Source organism: Caenorhabditis remanei, chromosome V (genome assembly GCF_010183535.1).
Source record: "Caenorhabditis remanei strain PX506 chromosome V, whole genome shotgun sequence".
Lineage (NCBI taxonomy): Eukaryota > Metazoa > Nematoda > Chromadorea > Rhabditida > Rhabditidae > Caenorhabditis > Caenorhabditis remanei.
In genome coordinates this window covers 7,657,243-7,673,718 of record NC_071332.1, presented here as the reverse complement: position 1 = coordinate 7,673,718, position 16,476 = coordinate 7,657,243, and the positions used below count along the sequence as shown (strand labels likewise).

Below are 16,476 nucleotides of genomic sequence, written 5' to 3'. Positions count from 1 at the left end.
AGGTTTCTGTTGCTCCATGGAGAAACATCCTATAAAAAAACTAAAATCTTTAATACGTAGATAGCTAACCGGAAAAGCTCAAAATATGTTTTTTAGACATGCATTTTGATTTTAAAAGTTTTGATCTTAATGCTTTTGATCTAATGAAAATTGTCGGTTTCCGCGAAATTTGTATTACAAAAATGGCGGGAAACTTCCTCTTTCTCTCGCTTCGTTATGTCATTTGCCTCACGAAAGTAGTCATTTTCATAGAATTTACTCATTCTTCTCCGTTCTTTTCAAACTTTCTGCTTTCCAATCACTTTTCTGTGGAACCTGACATGTTTCCTATTTTTTGATACTCTTCGAGTCTTCTTTCCTTTTGTAGTCTTCAAAATATCAATTTGTTGTTTTCAGAATGCAAAACACGCAGTCATCACATACTAACTTCGGTCCAGGAGCATCAGACCTGTAAGTGTCCTAAAGTGATTTCCCGTCTGCTTTTCTGCCTTTCTTTTTGTCTTTCTTCTCATTTCTAATTTGCCTTTCTTTTCAGATCACAACTCATGAACACCATGTGCAACGCGAATCACAAAGAACCAGTGTTCACGATGCCAATATCGGTCAAACCGAAAACTCGCGAACCGGATTCGTTCACTGATAACAGGTAGATTTTATTGTAAGCTACTTTACATCATGTTTATTTTTCAGAATATATGTCAGCAACATACCGTTCTCATTCCGAGAGCAAGATCTGGCTGCAATGTTCTTCACGTAAGAGTCCACTTCGCCACGTCGTCCAACAAACTGCTCATTTTTCAGATACGGCAGAGTTCTCAGCGTGGAAATTGTCACAAACGACCGTGGGTCAAAAGGGTTTGGTTTTGTAACCCTCGATTCAATCGAATCATGTGAAAGAGCACGCGCTGCTCTTCACGAATCTCACGTTCAAGGGAGAATAATAGAGGTCAGAAGAGCAACTCCAACCAGAAGGAAGCTCATCAATAATCCACAAAATGAACTTCTACCCCCTCCGAAGTTGTGTGTCGACCTTCGTGCTCCACACAATCAATGGCGAACCGAGCCGAATAACCATCTTCCCTTCTTTCACAACGATGAAAACTCGTCAAGGTTTCCAGCAGCCGGGTTCATGATGGCACCTTTCCAGGATGCGACTCGTTTCACACAAAGCTCCTCCAGATCTCCGTTTGCTGAGCTCAACTTCAAGCAAGCACCGCTTCGCTGTATGAAACACAGTGAGCTGAAGTTGTCATCAGCTGGTGACTATTTCTGCAAGAATGGTGAACCAACAACGGAGAACAGTCTACTCATGTGTATGCATGGACAGAACACGTCGTGTCGCAGCAAGGATTCCACAAACCACGAGTTGTCAGATGTTGAGCAGAACTCGATGTTCCCTAACCATCTTCACGATCAGATTACTGCTCTTCTCGACACTTCCAACCATTACGGATCTGCCAACAACAGTGCCAGCCAGAAAAGACCTCCGTCTGTGACTTCGTCTGGTTCAGGGATGAGATCGTCGGAAAGCGAGCCAGCTTCAGGTATTTCCTAGAACATTGCAGATCTATTCTAATGAGATATAATTTCAGATGAAGAGCTCCAATGGACACCCAACTGCAGCCCAGATCTCCTTGCCTCACTCTACGAAGGATCGACATCATTCCATGGAAAATTGGCTTCGCCAAGCAGAGGACCATCAGCACATTGAGTGAATGTAACGGCTTCCAACACTCATTTAACTAACTGCGTGTTTTGCATTCTCCCACCAATATCACCTTTTCTCACTCCTACCAAATGATTTTCCCCCGTTAAATAGCTTTACGGAATCTTCTTGTACAGCGACATTTGTTGTCTCTGTCAAATGATTCTTGCCTAAATTGCCAATTCCCTGTAATCTTTTTTATGTCGACCCGGTGATATTTTGTAGGAATGCTCACAGCATTGCCGCCTATTTTGCCATCTCACACACACACTCAACACTAGCACGCTCTTTAAAATGGGATCATCTCACACTTTCCCCGATTAACCTTGCTTGCAACATTGAATGTGTCATATCATTTTTCCAGTTTGTATTTTACTTTTACTGTTTAGCAGTTATTTTTGCATTCTTGTTCTGCTCTCACTTCATAAAGAGCTTTCTTTTACAGCCAAATGATTTTTCAAAAACTATTGCAAAATGGAAAAATCAATTCATTCAGAGAACAACCCGTTTCAGTTCAATTCCAAGCAATTATCACAGATGCGAGAGGTCACTATCCCGATGAGTCATTGAGAGGTCAAATGTTATCTTTCGACACCTTTTAGCCTTTTTCCATTCATGATCAGAAGATTCGCTCTCTTCAAGAATGACGTCGTGAGATACAGCGGGAAGAGAGAAAGACGATGGCTGTCGGCACTTTTGAGCAGCTGCTGAAAAGTTGAGTGAATTTTGAAGTTTTTGGTTTTTGATGATAATCGAAAAGGAGAAAAAGTGAAAGAAGAAGATAGAAAAAAACTTACGGATTTGAAGAGTCGGCGGGGACGAAGGGTACAAACTACTTCTCTCTTCATCGTTTCCGGTGCCACGTCTACTTCGACTTCTCCGGCGACTCGAGAGATTTTGGAAGAATGATAAACGACGAGATTTCGAGCGGCGACAGCCTCCGCTGACCCAGCAGAAAAGGCACGATACGGGAATGAAGATACCTAAAATAAAAATATGATTTTAAGATTGAAATCGGATTGGTGCCATGTTTAGAGTTCTTAACTGCAGCTTTTGAAGTTTGCACTCTCGTTTTCAAGACTTTAAATTGATTTTTATCTTCGAAGGAAACGTTCAAAATTAGGAGTCCTGAAAGTTTCATGAGAATGATTAATTAGGAATTCTAATACAAAATCTCAGTTTCATAATGATGATTAGGATACGGCTAAGAATATCTAGCAGTAAATTTCCAAAATTAAAAAAAAATTCGGTGATTTTTAGGTTTCCAACTGTTTTTCAGATCCTCGAATCTTTACTGTTTTGAAAAAATGGTTGTTAGCTTCGTCAGAGAAGCCTGGAAGTAGACGAGACAAGTTTTCCTCATTCTGTTTTCTACGTCAATTTGGGAATAGAAAACCCCTGGAAATCTATTCTATCCACACCGGATTATCCTTCTCCGTTCATCGCTTATTCATCAAGAGAAGAGCTGTGACGAACTAAAACAAACAAAAACGAAGTTCCGTCTGCAATTACTCTTCTTTCCGCCGAAACGAAGGAACACACGAAAAACGAACAAACATCGGACCGACTTCTTCCGTCTTTTCTAATTGAGACTTGAAGTCTCAGCTACAGTAATCTCGCTTGAATTCTTCTTCTTTTTAGACTCCGGGTGGCAAGAAAACGAGAGAAAAGAAGGAGAAGCCATGTACATTTCTATTTTTATGAATGAAGACTCATCTCTGGTCTGTACCCTTTTTTAATAAATCCGATTATTAATGACAGCCATTGCCGCTTTTTTTGCACTATATTGCTTCTCAATTGAATCTTTTTGGATCTGGAAAATAAGGAAAGAAGATATTCAGATCACTATTATCTCTCTAATCGGGTTGTTTTTTGAGCTATGTTAGCTTCATGACGTGATACTGTTTTCTTAAATCCAGATAACGAACACCGTGGGATTTTGACTGTGTTTTGTTGAGATTTCTGATTAGTTTCTGATTCTGATTCAGATTGATTCAACAGTGAGAAAAATAACAAACCTGTGAAAATTGCAAAAAATATGACAGCTAGAAACGCGACGAAATTGAGTTGACACACAAGATTTGGCATGTGACCGGTACAGTAAGATACAAGAGATCCGCATTCTGCAGTGCACTCTTCCTGGAATGAAGACACGTCATCAACTTCTTCATTTTCTATGAATCGTGTGCTCTTTTTCATCTTTTCAACCGGAAACCCTCCGTCTCAATTCATCTTGTTTCTAGTTTTTCCCGCCTACAGAATAATAAAGGATACAGAGATCGGATGGACTTTTCGTAGCAGAGCAGGTGCAATTAATTTTAAACATTTCTGAGAAATCTTAGATTCAGAGTTATGGATTTAGGATCAAAATCTAAACAAAGAGAATTCACTCACCAACGATGAATATATCGGGTAAACTGTGTCCATAGTAGATGGTTCAATCCATTCCTGTTAATTTTGTTGGGATGATTGAATGACTTGATTCAGGGAGGAACTGAATTTTGCAGGATTAGAATTTTGAAATTAGGAAAATGAAAATGATGTGAGTACTCCAATAAAAGATAAGAAGCCTGAAGATAATAAAGAATCGAACATTAAAGAGACCCAAAACAAAACAAAAAGCAGCTTTTCAGATCCACCCACCATCAATGATGTTTGGATGGTGGTAGGAAAAAGGAAAGTTTTGTGAGAGAGAGAGTCCTCCGTACGGAGGCGGACTCTTCTGAATGCGATAAAGAAGGAAAAGAAGAAGAAGCGGTTTGTCGGAAAGAGAGGGAGGCCTGAAAGATGCAAATGGACAGAAAAAAGAGTCGGGTGGGGGGGCATGTGCACAACTATGTGTCGAATAATAACGGATCGAACGGAAAAACGAGTGAGAAGGGACCGGATGGTTAAGTGGAAATGGGTTGGATAGAAAGTATTCAAGGGCAGACATACTCTCCTATTCAAAAAAGAGATCTAGACTGGAGTTCAGTAGACTATGATCACTTTGAATATCCAGTTTTAGAGAAAAATCAGGGTTTGATTCCATCTGAAACACCTTGACATCATTTTCTGAGTTTTTATGACTTTTATTTCATATTTATATATTTTTAATCCTATCAATCTAGTGGGCGAGCAACGATGGAAAATCTAAATGTCAAAAAAAGAAACTTCCAGATTTTTATGATCAGATTACATCCTGGTAGAGCTCAAGTTTCAAATCATTTGAATAATTCTTTGTACTACGAAGAGAATATAGATTCAACTGTAGTTTAGAATCAAAAAATGACCTTCTCCGAGTATCAAAAAGAAAAAACAAACTTGAAAACAATTGGAAAAGGTATAATTATGTATTGATATTTGTGGTTTGAAAAATTGACATTTTCTGCTAATTTTCTGGCACATCTAATTGTTATTGAAGTCTAGTCTGAAACGTTCCAAAATGTTACTGTAGAAGAGTTTGTGATACATAACTAATAATATGCTTTTGAGATGGTAAACAAGATCTTATGTTTCTGACTACGGTAGTTATAGCGATCTCGAGAATAGAAGATGAAACGCTATGTTTTTTAGAAACTTTCAATCAACAAGAAGCGGATCATAGGTTTCGTTCGAAATCAAAAACATCATAAGGAAACAAGTTTTCAGAGATGTTTGAACAGACTGGAAATCTCTCCGAGACAGCTGAAACTGGATCTAATGAACTATGCTTACGTGACACCTGAAGAGGAATCCCAGGTTGAAACTTCTCTTTGAAATATTCATTTTTAAGAGAAGAAGAGGGAAGGAATGCAGTCTTCCGTTAAACTCAAGACTGAGACCTTTTGGTCTTTTTTGTGTTACAACTCACAGAATAATAGAGACTTCATACTAAATCGAAAAACAGGAAGGGCTTGCTGCCAGTCGTCTTCAGATGTATTATATACGTGACGATACGGAGTGAGAATTCAAAAACGGGGAGTGAGTGTGTTTGATTCTCGACTCGTTTTTCTTCTCTTTTTAGACGACTTCCTCGTCTCACTTTTGGCCATTTATTATTAGTAGGTCAGTGAGAAGAAAAGGGGACGTCCAAAGATTTGATTCGATTTACGGAGAGTCAAGATTCACCCACTTGAGTCTTGACCCTATTATGTGAGTTATGAATAGTAAGAGATCAATTCCAAGTATCAGTTTCTGAGGAATTGAAAAGAAGAATCCCACGAACGGGTTTGTTTTTGTCACGATGGCTTGATTCATAATTCACACCGGATAGTTTTTTTTTAAATTAAAAATTGGAATGAGTGATTGTCATGTGGCTATTGAATGTCAAACTAGAGAGTTTCTGAAGTTGGGAAGAAGAACATCACAATAGTAAATTTATTAAAAATGTTATTAAAAAAGCTCAAGCTACTGGATAATTCAGCAGACAAGATAAAAACATCAGCACTCTACTATCATCCGCGTAAGAACGACGATTTCCAGAAATCTACAAGGATCAACTGATTAATTCCACTCTGATATTGCGGGGACTCAACGAAGTTTCCAACTTTCACAATGCCTCTGACCTACTTCTCGTAACTCATCTTCTCAACATCACTTTATTTTTCCAAATTTTTTTTTCTTTGATTAATTGTTCTCTGACAGTCAAAGACCCCAGTGTACCATGAACCCTTTATTAACTTACGAACTCCAAACAACAATCACCGCCCTGAAGTTTGTTTTTTTCCAAACATCTTTCCATCATTGTACCCAAAAAACATCAATCTGACCCCCTCACTTCGAAATTCAATTATGTTTCGACTCCACTAATCAATTTTCCATTACTGGAGCTAGTGCCACTAGAAAAGTTGCTTGAAATCGAGTCTCTGAAACTTCACTGAATCGTTCCATGGAAAAGAGCTTCAACCTTTCGTTTTATCAATATCAAGATTCTGTAATTGAGAAATATCTCATTACAACATTGATATTACCTATTCTAACACTTCCAGTATATGTGGAAGGTATCTATTCATTATTTGTCTGTTTTGAAATCTCATGTTTTCTTGTAAGCAATTTGATAAATATAGGTTTTATGTCAAAATATAATTGTTTAATTTCAGAAGTATAATAGGAGAAATATTTGGTTTCTTTTTCATGCGTCCCGTTGTTATTCTACCAGTTGTCGGTCTCTACTCCTCCGGTTTACTGGGATACTATAATTTTTCCACGTTCATTCAACTCATTATCCTATTTTTCCTCTATCAAATCAATGCCTGTACAATGATTCATTTATTAGTTCTTCGATTGAAAAGTATCCTTCCACTCACTTTTCGATTCTACAGAGAATCTATAAAACTCGGAACTGTCTTCGTGTATGCAACATACTTTTTATCTGTTGCTTCTCTCAGCAATTTTATACTTCTAGTAGAGAATCAAGATGTTGCGAAACATCACTGGTCCAGATGGCTAGATGGAAATGTTCCCAATAAGTTCTGGTCTGATAATTACATTGTCACCAGTGGAAGTAATCTCAGATTTGCCTTATTTTTAAAACTATGTGGCATCAGTTTAGTATCATATATTGCTGCATGCATTGCAATTCCAACTGCAGCATTTCAAATTCTCAATCGAATGAAAGGTCTTTTGTCGATGCACGTTGTCCAAGCACAGAAACAATATATAAAAGCGTTAGTGTTTCAGGTAGGAATTGTCAAGAAAGCCAAAGGAAACCTTATTTCATGCAGGTTTTCATTATTGTTGCTTTCTTATTGTTGCCGTTTGCCACGTTTATTGTTGGTCTGGAGATGAGGATTAACAGTCCTGGTAGGATTTGTGTAATGTCTGACAAACCAAAATATTTTGTTATTTTAAGTTCTTGTTTCTGTCTCCATTATTCTTGCAATGATCCACGGAGCTGCTGCTACTTTCGTGATGATTCTGGCAAACAAACCACATCGGGTAGTATTTTTTTCACATTTGAATTCTTGTAAGTTTGATTTCATCTCTCTCTTTTTAGCTACTCTAAAAAAGCTAAATTCAGTTTTGCTATCAATCAAAATATGTTTGCAGGCTACTCGAGTGTAACATGCACAAACAACCTAAGAGATCAAAAAATATCTGACTCCCAATCAGTATCGGTTCCTAATTTTGTAGTCTCAATATGAATTATCACCCACGCTACAAAGCACAAATCCCATCACAGACGTTATATGAACATATTGTTGAATCAGGATCTGAAGACTAGTTTAATAAAATTGAAGAATGACACGAGTTGGTGCTTGCCTATTTCATGAAAGGAAAGTTGATTACTGCAAAATGGGCTGACAGCTGCCATGATATAAAAAGTGAGTGAAATGTCCATTTGGCTAGAAAATGGAGTCCGTTGATGTGAACATGAAGGACCAGGATCATATTTATTCAGTTTATATGATTGTCATGAAATGTATTCCTATTGTTACTATTCCTATTTATGCTGAAGCAATTTATTGTATTATCAAGAGAAGTCCCAATTTTCAGAGGCATTATACTATCATTTTGACAGCACATATTCTGGGGTGAGTATCAATATTTTGAAGCTGAAAATCATTTGAATTTCAGATGTCTATGTGAAGAATTCTACGGATTCCAGCTATTCCGTCCTATGGTTTTCCTTCCAATAGTTGGAATCTATGCGGATGGAATTCTATCAATGCTCGGAGTCCATCCATTCATTCAACTCTATGGAATGTTCTTGGCAGTCCAAGTCAACGCGGCAATTCTTACTCATATCACGTTTTATCGCATGAAAATAATCATTCCAATGTCATTTCGCTATTATACTCATGTTATTCGATTTGGCATATTCAGCACGGTGTTCATGTATGTCGGTGCTGTTTGTTCGGTTAACTTCATACTTTTGACAATGGAAGATCAAATGGAAGCAAAGAATTTCATTTATGTGGTGAGTGAGGTTAAAAGTCTAAAACGGGAAACAACTATGTCAACTTGATTAGAATATTTGCAGAATATACGGCCGATTCCAAGTGTTTTTTGGTCGGAGAAGTACATGGTTTCATCCCCAAAGAACCCAAATATCCCCACATTTTTAATGGCAGGAACGTTTTGTATTGGTTTTTACATTCTACTCTGCATTCTTCTACCATCAATATGCTTCATTATTCTTCACAAAACGAGACATTCACTATCAGAGAAAGTGATAAAAGCACAGCGAGCTTATTTGAGAACTATTCTCTATCAGGTAGGATAAGTAACTCTTCTGAGAATTTGATGAAGCATATTATTTTTTGAGAAAAAGAGTTCTGATTGTCATTTTCATAATTTTTCAGGTTGCTGTGGTTCTCATTTGTATCATCATGCCATTCATTGTTTTCTTCGCGGGAGTGGCTAACACTATTACAAATCCCGGTGGGTTTTTACTTTTAAAAAGTTTGGCATCAGCCTTCTAATGGGAAGTAACAGATGCTTCGAATGAAAAGATATTATAGTTCTCTAGTGTCTCAAGCATTATAATTTGTTGTACTATCTACATTCATCATAGTTTTTCTTTCAGTGATCATCCCAGCATCTCTTATCTTTGCCATTTGCCATGGATCCGCATCCACTCTCATCCACCTGCTCTCCAACAAGCCATTTCGTGATACAATGAAAGCGCAGCTGTCTTGGGGTAACATAAGTTTTCAATTTCGAAATGTTAAAGTTCAACATTTCAGTAGTATGTTTCTTGACGTGTAGCAGACCGGAACGGGGTAACAAAGTACACACGTTGTCTTCAATTGTCGGATGACTTCAGAATCTCGTGCTCATTTCGAAACTGCTCATTTTCCATTACTACATAACTCATTTCTGCTCTTCACTTCTTCTTCCACCCTCACTTTTTTCGATTTACGATACGTTATCCCAATAAAAATTGCCTCGTTTTGCGGCTGACAAAGAAATTGAATGCACATGTTTTAGTCGCGTTGTTGTACAATAGAAAAGATGAAGAAGAAAGAGAAGATCTCTCAAAAAATGAGAAGAGAAAAGCAAGAAGGCTTAAGTGACAACGAAGGGATCGGGTTGTGATCATTGGAGGGGGCACAGCAAAAACATGAAGAATAAGAAGAAAAAGGAAAAGAAGACATCTTGATAAAACACATAACCACAGTAACCAGACACTCAAACTGCTTTGAGGATTGATTACATACCTATGGGAGTTAGTGCTTATAAAAGTACCCGCTGCTGCAATTTCCCGAGTCTGAACATCGTTATAATGACTTCATGCGAGACTATGTATATGACACAATTTCAGATTTGGAAAGTTATACGTACTTTTTCAGATTTTCCTAAAGTTTATCGAATAGTCTGAAGTTTCAATTGAAACTGACCGTGAGGAAGTACATTAGTTTCAGCACATTTTAAGCATTCACTCCATACTCAAGGCCTTCCACACACTTCAAATCAACTCGAGGATATTACAACCTGAATTCAACATGTCTATGTTCAATTTCTTGGGGGATTCCCCTTTCCTCTTTCATGTACCTTCCTCAAACAAATCCCAATGCATTCCATCAAGTTGGCATCTGTTCTCACTAGATCTGAAATCGTCTCTCTCCTAGATTATCACTTTTCTATCATTCTCTCTCTCATCCTTTTTCTTTTTCTTTCGTTTGTTTTGCTCCTCTTTTCTTCATGCCACGTCTGCTGCCCCCGAACCACATTCATCTGCCGACGGTAGCTCTTTCCTTCCCGGCGCTTCTTCTTCTTCTCTTCCTCGATCCCATTGAGTCGAAACATTACACTTCAGTCGGAGACGAAGAGTCGGGAAGTGACGACGAAACACGCCGAGAAGTCAAGAGATTCTAAGAATATTACATTCGGGAAGATGCCTCCTGGTTGGTTGTGGGCGACGTCTCTCTCGATTTCGATATCTTTTCTCTTGCTTCCCGCCGTTGTCGTCGGGAAGGATGTGGCAGACTCCGCCTACTAACTTTGAGCGATCGGCGGAAGGCACCCCCCAAGTTGGCCCTCATTCTGGGACGTGTTTAGGTCTCGTATCCCTACTACATCGCATTTTCAACCATGTCTGACGTCGAAGACGAGTATGAAGACGAGGAGGAGGTAGAGGAGGACGAGCCAGTCGCCGATGAGAACCAAGAGCCAGAGGTAATTTTTGAACTTCCTTTTTCGATCTTTCCGTCTTAAATCGCTCTAGAAATTTTGATTTGTTCATATATATTTTGCCCCGTATAGGTATACTGAACATTTTTTCATCCGATTTCCTTGGTGATCTTAGTTTGCTAATCTTTTTGAAAGGATTTCAAAAATCTTAATCTCAGCAGCTCAGTTATGAGTTAAAACTATCTTCCCAGAATCGTCCATTTCTTTAACTCTAAATCTTTTATCATTCAAGCCAAAATATTTACTTTTACTCTCGTCTTCTGCACTTTCAATTCAAGTTATTTATGTTCCAACCAACTCTGATCATCTAGCTCCCAAGTTCCAACTTCTTCCCAAACATTCGATGCCTTTTGTCATTCTTCCGATGGCATAGTTGTAAAGTGGGAGAGCTCCCCAAACTGCGTCCCAAAACTCTCTTTCTCTTACCTACTATTTTCACTTCCCGTATTACACAACTCATCTTTGACGCCATTCATTCAACGCGTTGAAGATTTTCTAGTTTGACAATAGATGAGAATAGTTGAAGTTCCGATGGGAATGAACTTTAGTTTAATCAAAGTTCATAGCATCATAAAATCCATCTTTAACACGTTTAATTTTAACAGGCTGAAGAGCCAGAGGCTGAAGAGGCTCCGGCTCCGGCCGCTGCTTCTCCAAGAGCCGCTGCTCCACCAGCGTCGCTCAAGAGCCCGACGCCAGGAAGACAAGTCAACTTCACTCCAAGCATTCCACAGAGTGTTTTGAGAAAGTAAGACATTGAACCAAATGGAGAAAATAGTAGAGAATTCACATTTCAGGCAACAGAACTACTCTTCTGGAAAGCCATCAACCATCCACACCAAGGAAAAGTTGATGAGATCCGAGGGAATCATCCCAATTCAAGCTGGATCCAACAAGTATGCTTCCCAGAAGGGAATGACCGGATTCGGAGTTCCTCGTGACGTCATCGACAAGGTCAAATCCGATAACTTGGCTGAGATTACCGACGAGAAGAAGATCGCCAACCTCAAGGGATCCACATGGCTTCAATCCGGTACCAACAAGTTCGCCTCCCAAAAGGGACAGACCGGTAAACAGATAACATTTTCGAGTACAGTTTAGTAACTTTTCTTACTTATAGGCTTCGGAGCTGTTCGTGATGTCAACTACAAGACCAAGGGAACCGGAGGAGCTTCAGAAGTTCCAGAAGAGAAGGCTCGCGCTTCCGATGGAATCGTGCCACTTCAATCTGGAACCAACAAACTTGCCTCTCAAGCTGGAATGACCGGAATCGGAATGCCACGTATTGTTGATGGTGAGGATTTTGAATGAGTAGTTTGCCTGTAACATTGATGTTATTTTTAGTAAGACGGACCAACGACCAGGATCGTGACTCCCAAGGATTCATCCACCTCCAGATGGGAACCAACAAGTTTGCCAACCAAGCTGGTATGACTGGATTCGGTATGCCACGTCACAACATCACCAAGTAAGTTCTCTATTCTATCATTTTGTGACAAATACCTGCTCATTTTCAGATACAAGGACGAAGTTCGCGGAGACATGCCACACGACGAAGGAACCCTTTCAAGACAGACATCCGGATGGAAGGAGGGAGCTTCGCAAGCCGGTATGACCGGATTCGGAGCCTTCCGTAACAACACCGTCGCCTTCATGCAAGCTCAAGACCAGAGATCACAGGGAATGATCCCATACCAAATGGGAGTTAACTTCCTTGAGTCTCAAGCCGGAAAGACTGGATTTGGACAGCCAAGACAGGTGTACACTCCATTCACTGACGATTCTCATGAAGACCTGCCAGCTGATATCGCCCGCCGACCAGATGTTCCATTCTGGACTGGACAGAAGGAGGCTGAACATGCTAACCAGGTAAAATATAAAGTGTCTGAATCATTTCATATAAACATTATTTTCAGACCGGTATGACTGCCTTCGGTACTCCACGTGACGTTCGCGGAGAGTATGTCCGTCGTATGTGGTAATTCCATCCTTCCAATCCATCCAAAACCATCATCTCTTTTCCCCCAAAAACAACACCACACGCTTTTTTATATTTTTCCTCTTTTTCTCTTTTTGAATTTTATTTTTTGAAATCTTGCAATTTTTTGAGATTGTACCATAATAAAACTATGAGCCTTGCCAATCCCGTTAACTTTCAATCTAGTTTTGACCGAGAATAGAACAATGAATCTGATTGCATTGAATTGTTAATTTGAGAAGATTTGAGAAGAAAAAGGCAGAGTCTGAAGAAGCAAAGCATTCGAGCATGAGATCCGGGGTTCAGACTTACTTCAAATGACTGGACCCGGCACCGGAGCTAGAAAGACATTACAGAGCAGGCTCTATAGCCAGTAGCTAATTGCACTGTATCAAGCAGCTTATACGAGTTCAAACGCTTACTAAAATTACTACAGAAGAACATCTGCTGTCTGGGGAGACATAAATATGTTGTTATAGAACATATATCTGCTGAGAACCCTGAATACAAGGTTCACACGTGGTTGTCGTATATCTTCAAGTTCGTTATGCGCAACTTCTTAGTTTTTTTTTCAATTCATTCAGTACTTTGGAATTAACTTGTGTTTAGAACAACCTTCTTGTGCCCCCACATTTTTTTTGTTCTTTCACAACGCACTCCCCTTCCTCTCCATGCTCTCTTCCATGCGTGCTTCGTCTCCATAGCAACTTCACCTCAGGCCTCCTCGTCATCGTATTTCGATTTCTTCCTTTCATTTATTCATTCTTTTTTCGAAATGAGTGATGACCCTGTAATCGAATTCACTGGTTTCATCAAAGCCTGTCGTCTATTCCGTGAGAATCGTCTACCCGAAGCAGAAGTTGTCTGTACGAATCTTCTCCGCAAAAATCCATTGGATCAGGTATTGATTTGCACTTTTCCCCTCACCCTCACAGCAGAAAAAACTAAGAAGAAAAAGTGAAAAATCAAACGGATCGATGTGTACATGTGTGTATGTGCTCGAGTGAAGAAGAATCAGTGTAATATTGTGTAGGCGAGACGAAATAGATTCTTCACTTTCTTCTTTCTTTCTCTCTTATTGAAGAAAGGGGATCGAGAATGATGAAAGAAATGAAAAAGAAGAGAAGAACTTATTAATTTTCAGGCAACATGGGCTCTGAAATTACAATGTTTATCCGATTCAACATATGTAGATGAACTGGAAAATGAAGATATGGGATTGGCTGAAACCTTTTTAGATCAGAATGTGATTGCTCCAAGTGCAAGACCAGGAACAAGTTTTCAGAGACCAAAAACAACTGCAAAAGGAATCAATCCCATTTTAAGGTTATCTATTCCTTCGCTTTTAACTTTGAACAAAACATTCCAGACCTTCAACCAACGCTGGCCGTCCTCTATCTGGGGTGGTTCGTCCACAAAGTGCTTTTAAATCAGGATCAATGGATCAAGCAATTAGAACTGCAAGAACTGCAAAAACTGCTAGAGCAGTAAGCAGTACTTCTGCAAGAAATATGAGACTTGGAACAGTACGTTAATGGTAGTGAAACTGGAAAACTGAAAATTATTCAGGCATCGATGGCAGCTGGAGCAGACGGAGAGTTTGTCAATTTGGCACGACTTAAACTTCCAAAGTATGCAGCCGATCCGCAAGTGAACCGACAGCTCTTTGAATACGTTTTCTATTTTGTAAACGACATAAAAGTCGCCCATGAAATCGCTGGAATCGCTTCAAAAGCAGCAGAGTTTGAGGACTATTATTGGAAGAATCAACTAGCGAAATGCTACTTAAGGTGAGTAATTTCCTTTTCCCACGGAATATGAAAATATATTTTTCAGACTCGGAATGCTTCAAGACGCCACAAAGCAGTTGCAATCCTCCTTGCAACAACGGAAGTTGATTGAAACGTTTGCACTCTTGGCAAAAGTAAGGGATTCTTTAAGTTCCTGATATGATCGATTTATCTCAGACGTACAATCGTGTAGATCAACCAATGGCAGCTTTGAGAACCTATGCAGAAGGACTCGACGCTTTTTCAGAAGACGTCACAATGCTTACAGGAATGGCGCGTGTTCAGGAGGCACTGGGGGAGTATGAATTATCTATAAACTTTTATAAAAGAGTTCTCGATGCTCAATCGAACAATATTGAAGTGAGTACCTTTATTAGAAAGAGTCAATTTAAAATCCGATTTCAGGCAATTGCATGTGTTGCAACTACGTACTATTATGGAGGAAAACCAGAAATTGCATTGAGATACTACAGAAGAATTCTTCAAATGGGTGTATCGTCACCTGAGTTATTCATGAATATCGGATTGTGTTGTCTTGCAGCACAGCAATTTGATTTCGCATTGTCTTCTATTATAAGGTGAAACAATGAATTCCAATCTTAAAACTTAGAAGTTCTGTTACAGAGCACAGGCCACTATGACTGAAGACGTTGCAGCGGACGTTTGGTATAATATCGGACAAGTCATGGTCGATGTTGGAGATTTGCCCTCAGCAGCCAGAGCTTATCGTCTTGCTCTTACCCACGATCCAGACCACAGTGAATCGCTCGTGAATTTGGGAATTTTGAGACATCGGGAGGGTGAGATAAGTTAGGGATTGCATTGTTTGAGCTCTGCTAATTTACAGGTAGAACTGATGAAGCTCGTTCTTTGTTCGTTTCAGCAATATCCAAAAATCCTCTGATGTTCGAAGGAAACTATAACTTGGCTCTTGTCTGTGCTGCTCAAGGAAAATACCACGAATGTCGTAGATTGATCGAAAGAGCACTCGAAGCATTCCCGGATCACGACCACTGTAAAAGGATGCTGAATTCTTTGAAGCCACTCTACGAAGCAATATAATTCTTTGTACAGCCCTTGATCAAAAATTCACATCGATTTTACCTTTAGTCTCGTCTCTTCCTCTTTATTTTTCAATGTTGTCATTGTCATTTGATACTCTTACACATGGCATACGCCAATTTTGGTTAGCAAAAAGACGTTCTTCCTCCTCCAACAGGAGCACACCCAAATGAAATTCTATATTTTTCTCTGTCAGTGACACATTCATTGCCACACAACTCATCATGTGGTGGTCCTTATTTTTTCTAACTTTTAATTTTGTTCAAGCTGAAAATACAACCGGACGAGTTGATATTCTTCTGATTTTAGAGCGCCAGAAGCTTATCAATTTGGTAAGTAAACTCTGAGTTGCTCGAAATATTCCGGTACTATATCAATAGTTTCCAGAATGAAGAACAATCCTTGATTGAAATTTCATTTGAATTATGTTTTGAATGGGAAACGAAACGAGGGAAAGTTCCAAGAAGTCGAGAGCTAACATCGTGGAATGAATTGGATGCATTTGGAATCATCACAGAGAACCTGTAACATATTGATTATTTTCAACTCACACTTGATACCATTTTCAGAGCGAGCACCCAAATATCAAAAAGCATTATCACTAGAGAGAATCAAATTCAGAATGTTCGATCAAGTCGTTCAGCTTCTGTTCAATCTGAAAAACTCCTGGACTTTTCTGCTTTTCCGAACGATGCTCATCTATTTCAACTACGGTTTACTTCCATCACGAGAAACTCATCTCAGTTAACACTAAACCCGCATTTTGTCTCAACCGCACAAGAAAAGGTTTGATTCAGATAAACCTAAGCTATTGTATTCTTCTGTTTCCAGTCAAACTCACATTG

The 16,476-nt window shown here is 39.2% G+C and overlaps 4 protein-coding genes across 4 annotated transcripts; 3 read left to right on the top strand and 1 right to left on the bottom strand.

Moving 5' to 3' along the window:
• Positions 1 to 397: 397 nt before the first annotated feature.
• GCK72_017994 (uncharacterized protein) lies at positions 398 to 1,711 on the top strand (the record flags this gene model as incomplete). Its single annotated transcript, XM_003112344.2, has 5 exons — positions 398 to 450; positions 536 to 646; positions 691 to 753; positions 802 to 1,544; positions 1,593 to 1,711. The coding sequence occupies 5 exons, from the start codon at positions 398 to 400 to the stop codon at positions 1,709 to 1,711; spliced, it is 1,089 nt and encodes a 362-aa protein (XP_003112392.2).
• A 575-nt stretch (positions 1,712 to 2,286) lies between these two features.
• GCK72_017993 (uncharacterized protein) lies at positions 2,287 to 4,132 on the bottom strand (the record flags this gene model as incomplete). Its single annotated transcript, XM_053732339.1, has 3 exons — positions 2,287 to 2,412; positions 2,503 to 2,688; positions 4,100 to 4,132. 3 exons carry the CDS (start codon positions 4,130 to 4,132, stop codon positions 2,287 to 2,289), a joined length of 345 nt encoding a protein of 114 aa, XP_053581252.1.
• A 2,667-nt stretch (positions 4,133 to 6,799) lies between these two features.
• On the top strand, positions 6,800 to 9,428 carry GCK72_017992 (uncharacterized protein; the record flags this gene model as incomplete). Its single annotated transcript, XM_003112700.2, has 9 exons — positions 6,800 to 7,345; positions 7,390 to 7,468; positions 7,518 to 7,631; positions 8,067 to 8,199; positions 8,243 to 8,585; positions 8,649 to 8,882; positions 8,971 to 9,049; positions 9,195 to 9,308; positions 9,355 to 9,428. The coding sequence occupies 9 exons, from the start codon at positions 6,800 to 6,802 to the stop codon at positions 9,426 to 9,428; spliced, it is 1,716 nt and encodes a 571-aa protein (XP_003112748.2).
• Positions 9,429 to 13,554: 4,126 nt separating this feature from the next.
• Positions 13,555 to 15,631, top strand: GCK72_017991 (uncharacterized protein; the record flags this gene model as incomplete). The annotated part of the gene is made up of 9 exons (XM_003112317.2): positions 13,555 to 13,680; positions 13,924 to 14,105; positions 14,149 to 14,305; positions 14,349 to 14,569; positions 14,616 to 14,703; positions 14,747 to 14,929; positions 14,975 to 15,147; positions 15,194 to 15,369; positions 15,417 to 15,631. The coding sequence occupies 9 exons, from the start codon at positions 13,555 to 13,557 to the stop codon at positions 15,629 to 15,631; spliced, it is 1,521 nt and encodes a 506-aa protein (XP_003112365.2).
• Between the last annotated feature and the right edge of the window lie 845 nt (positions 15,632 to 16,476).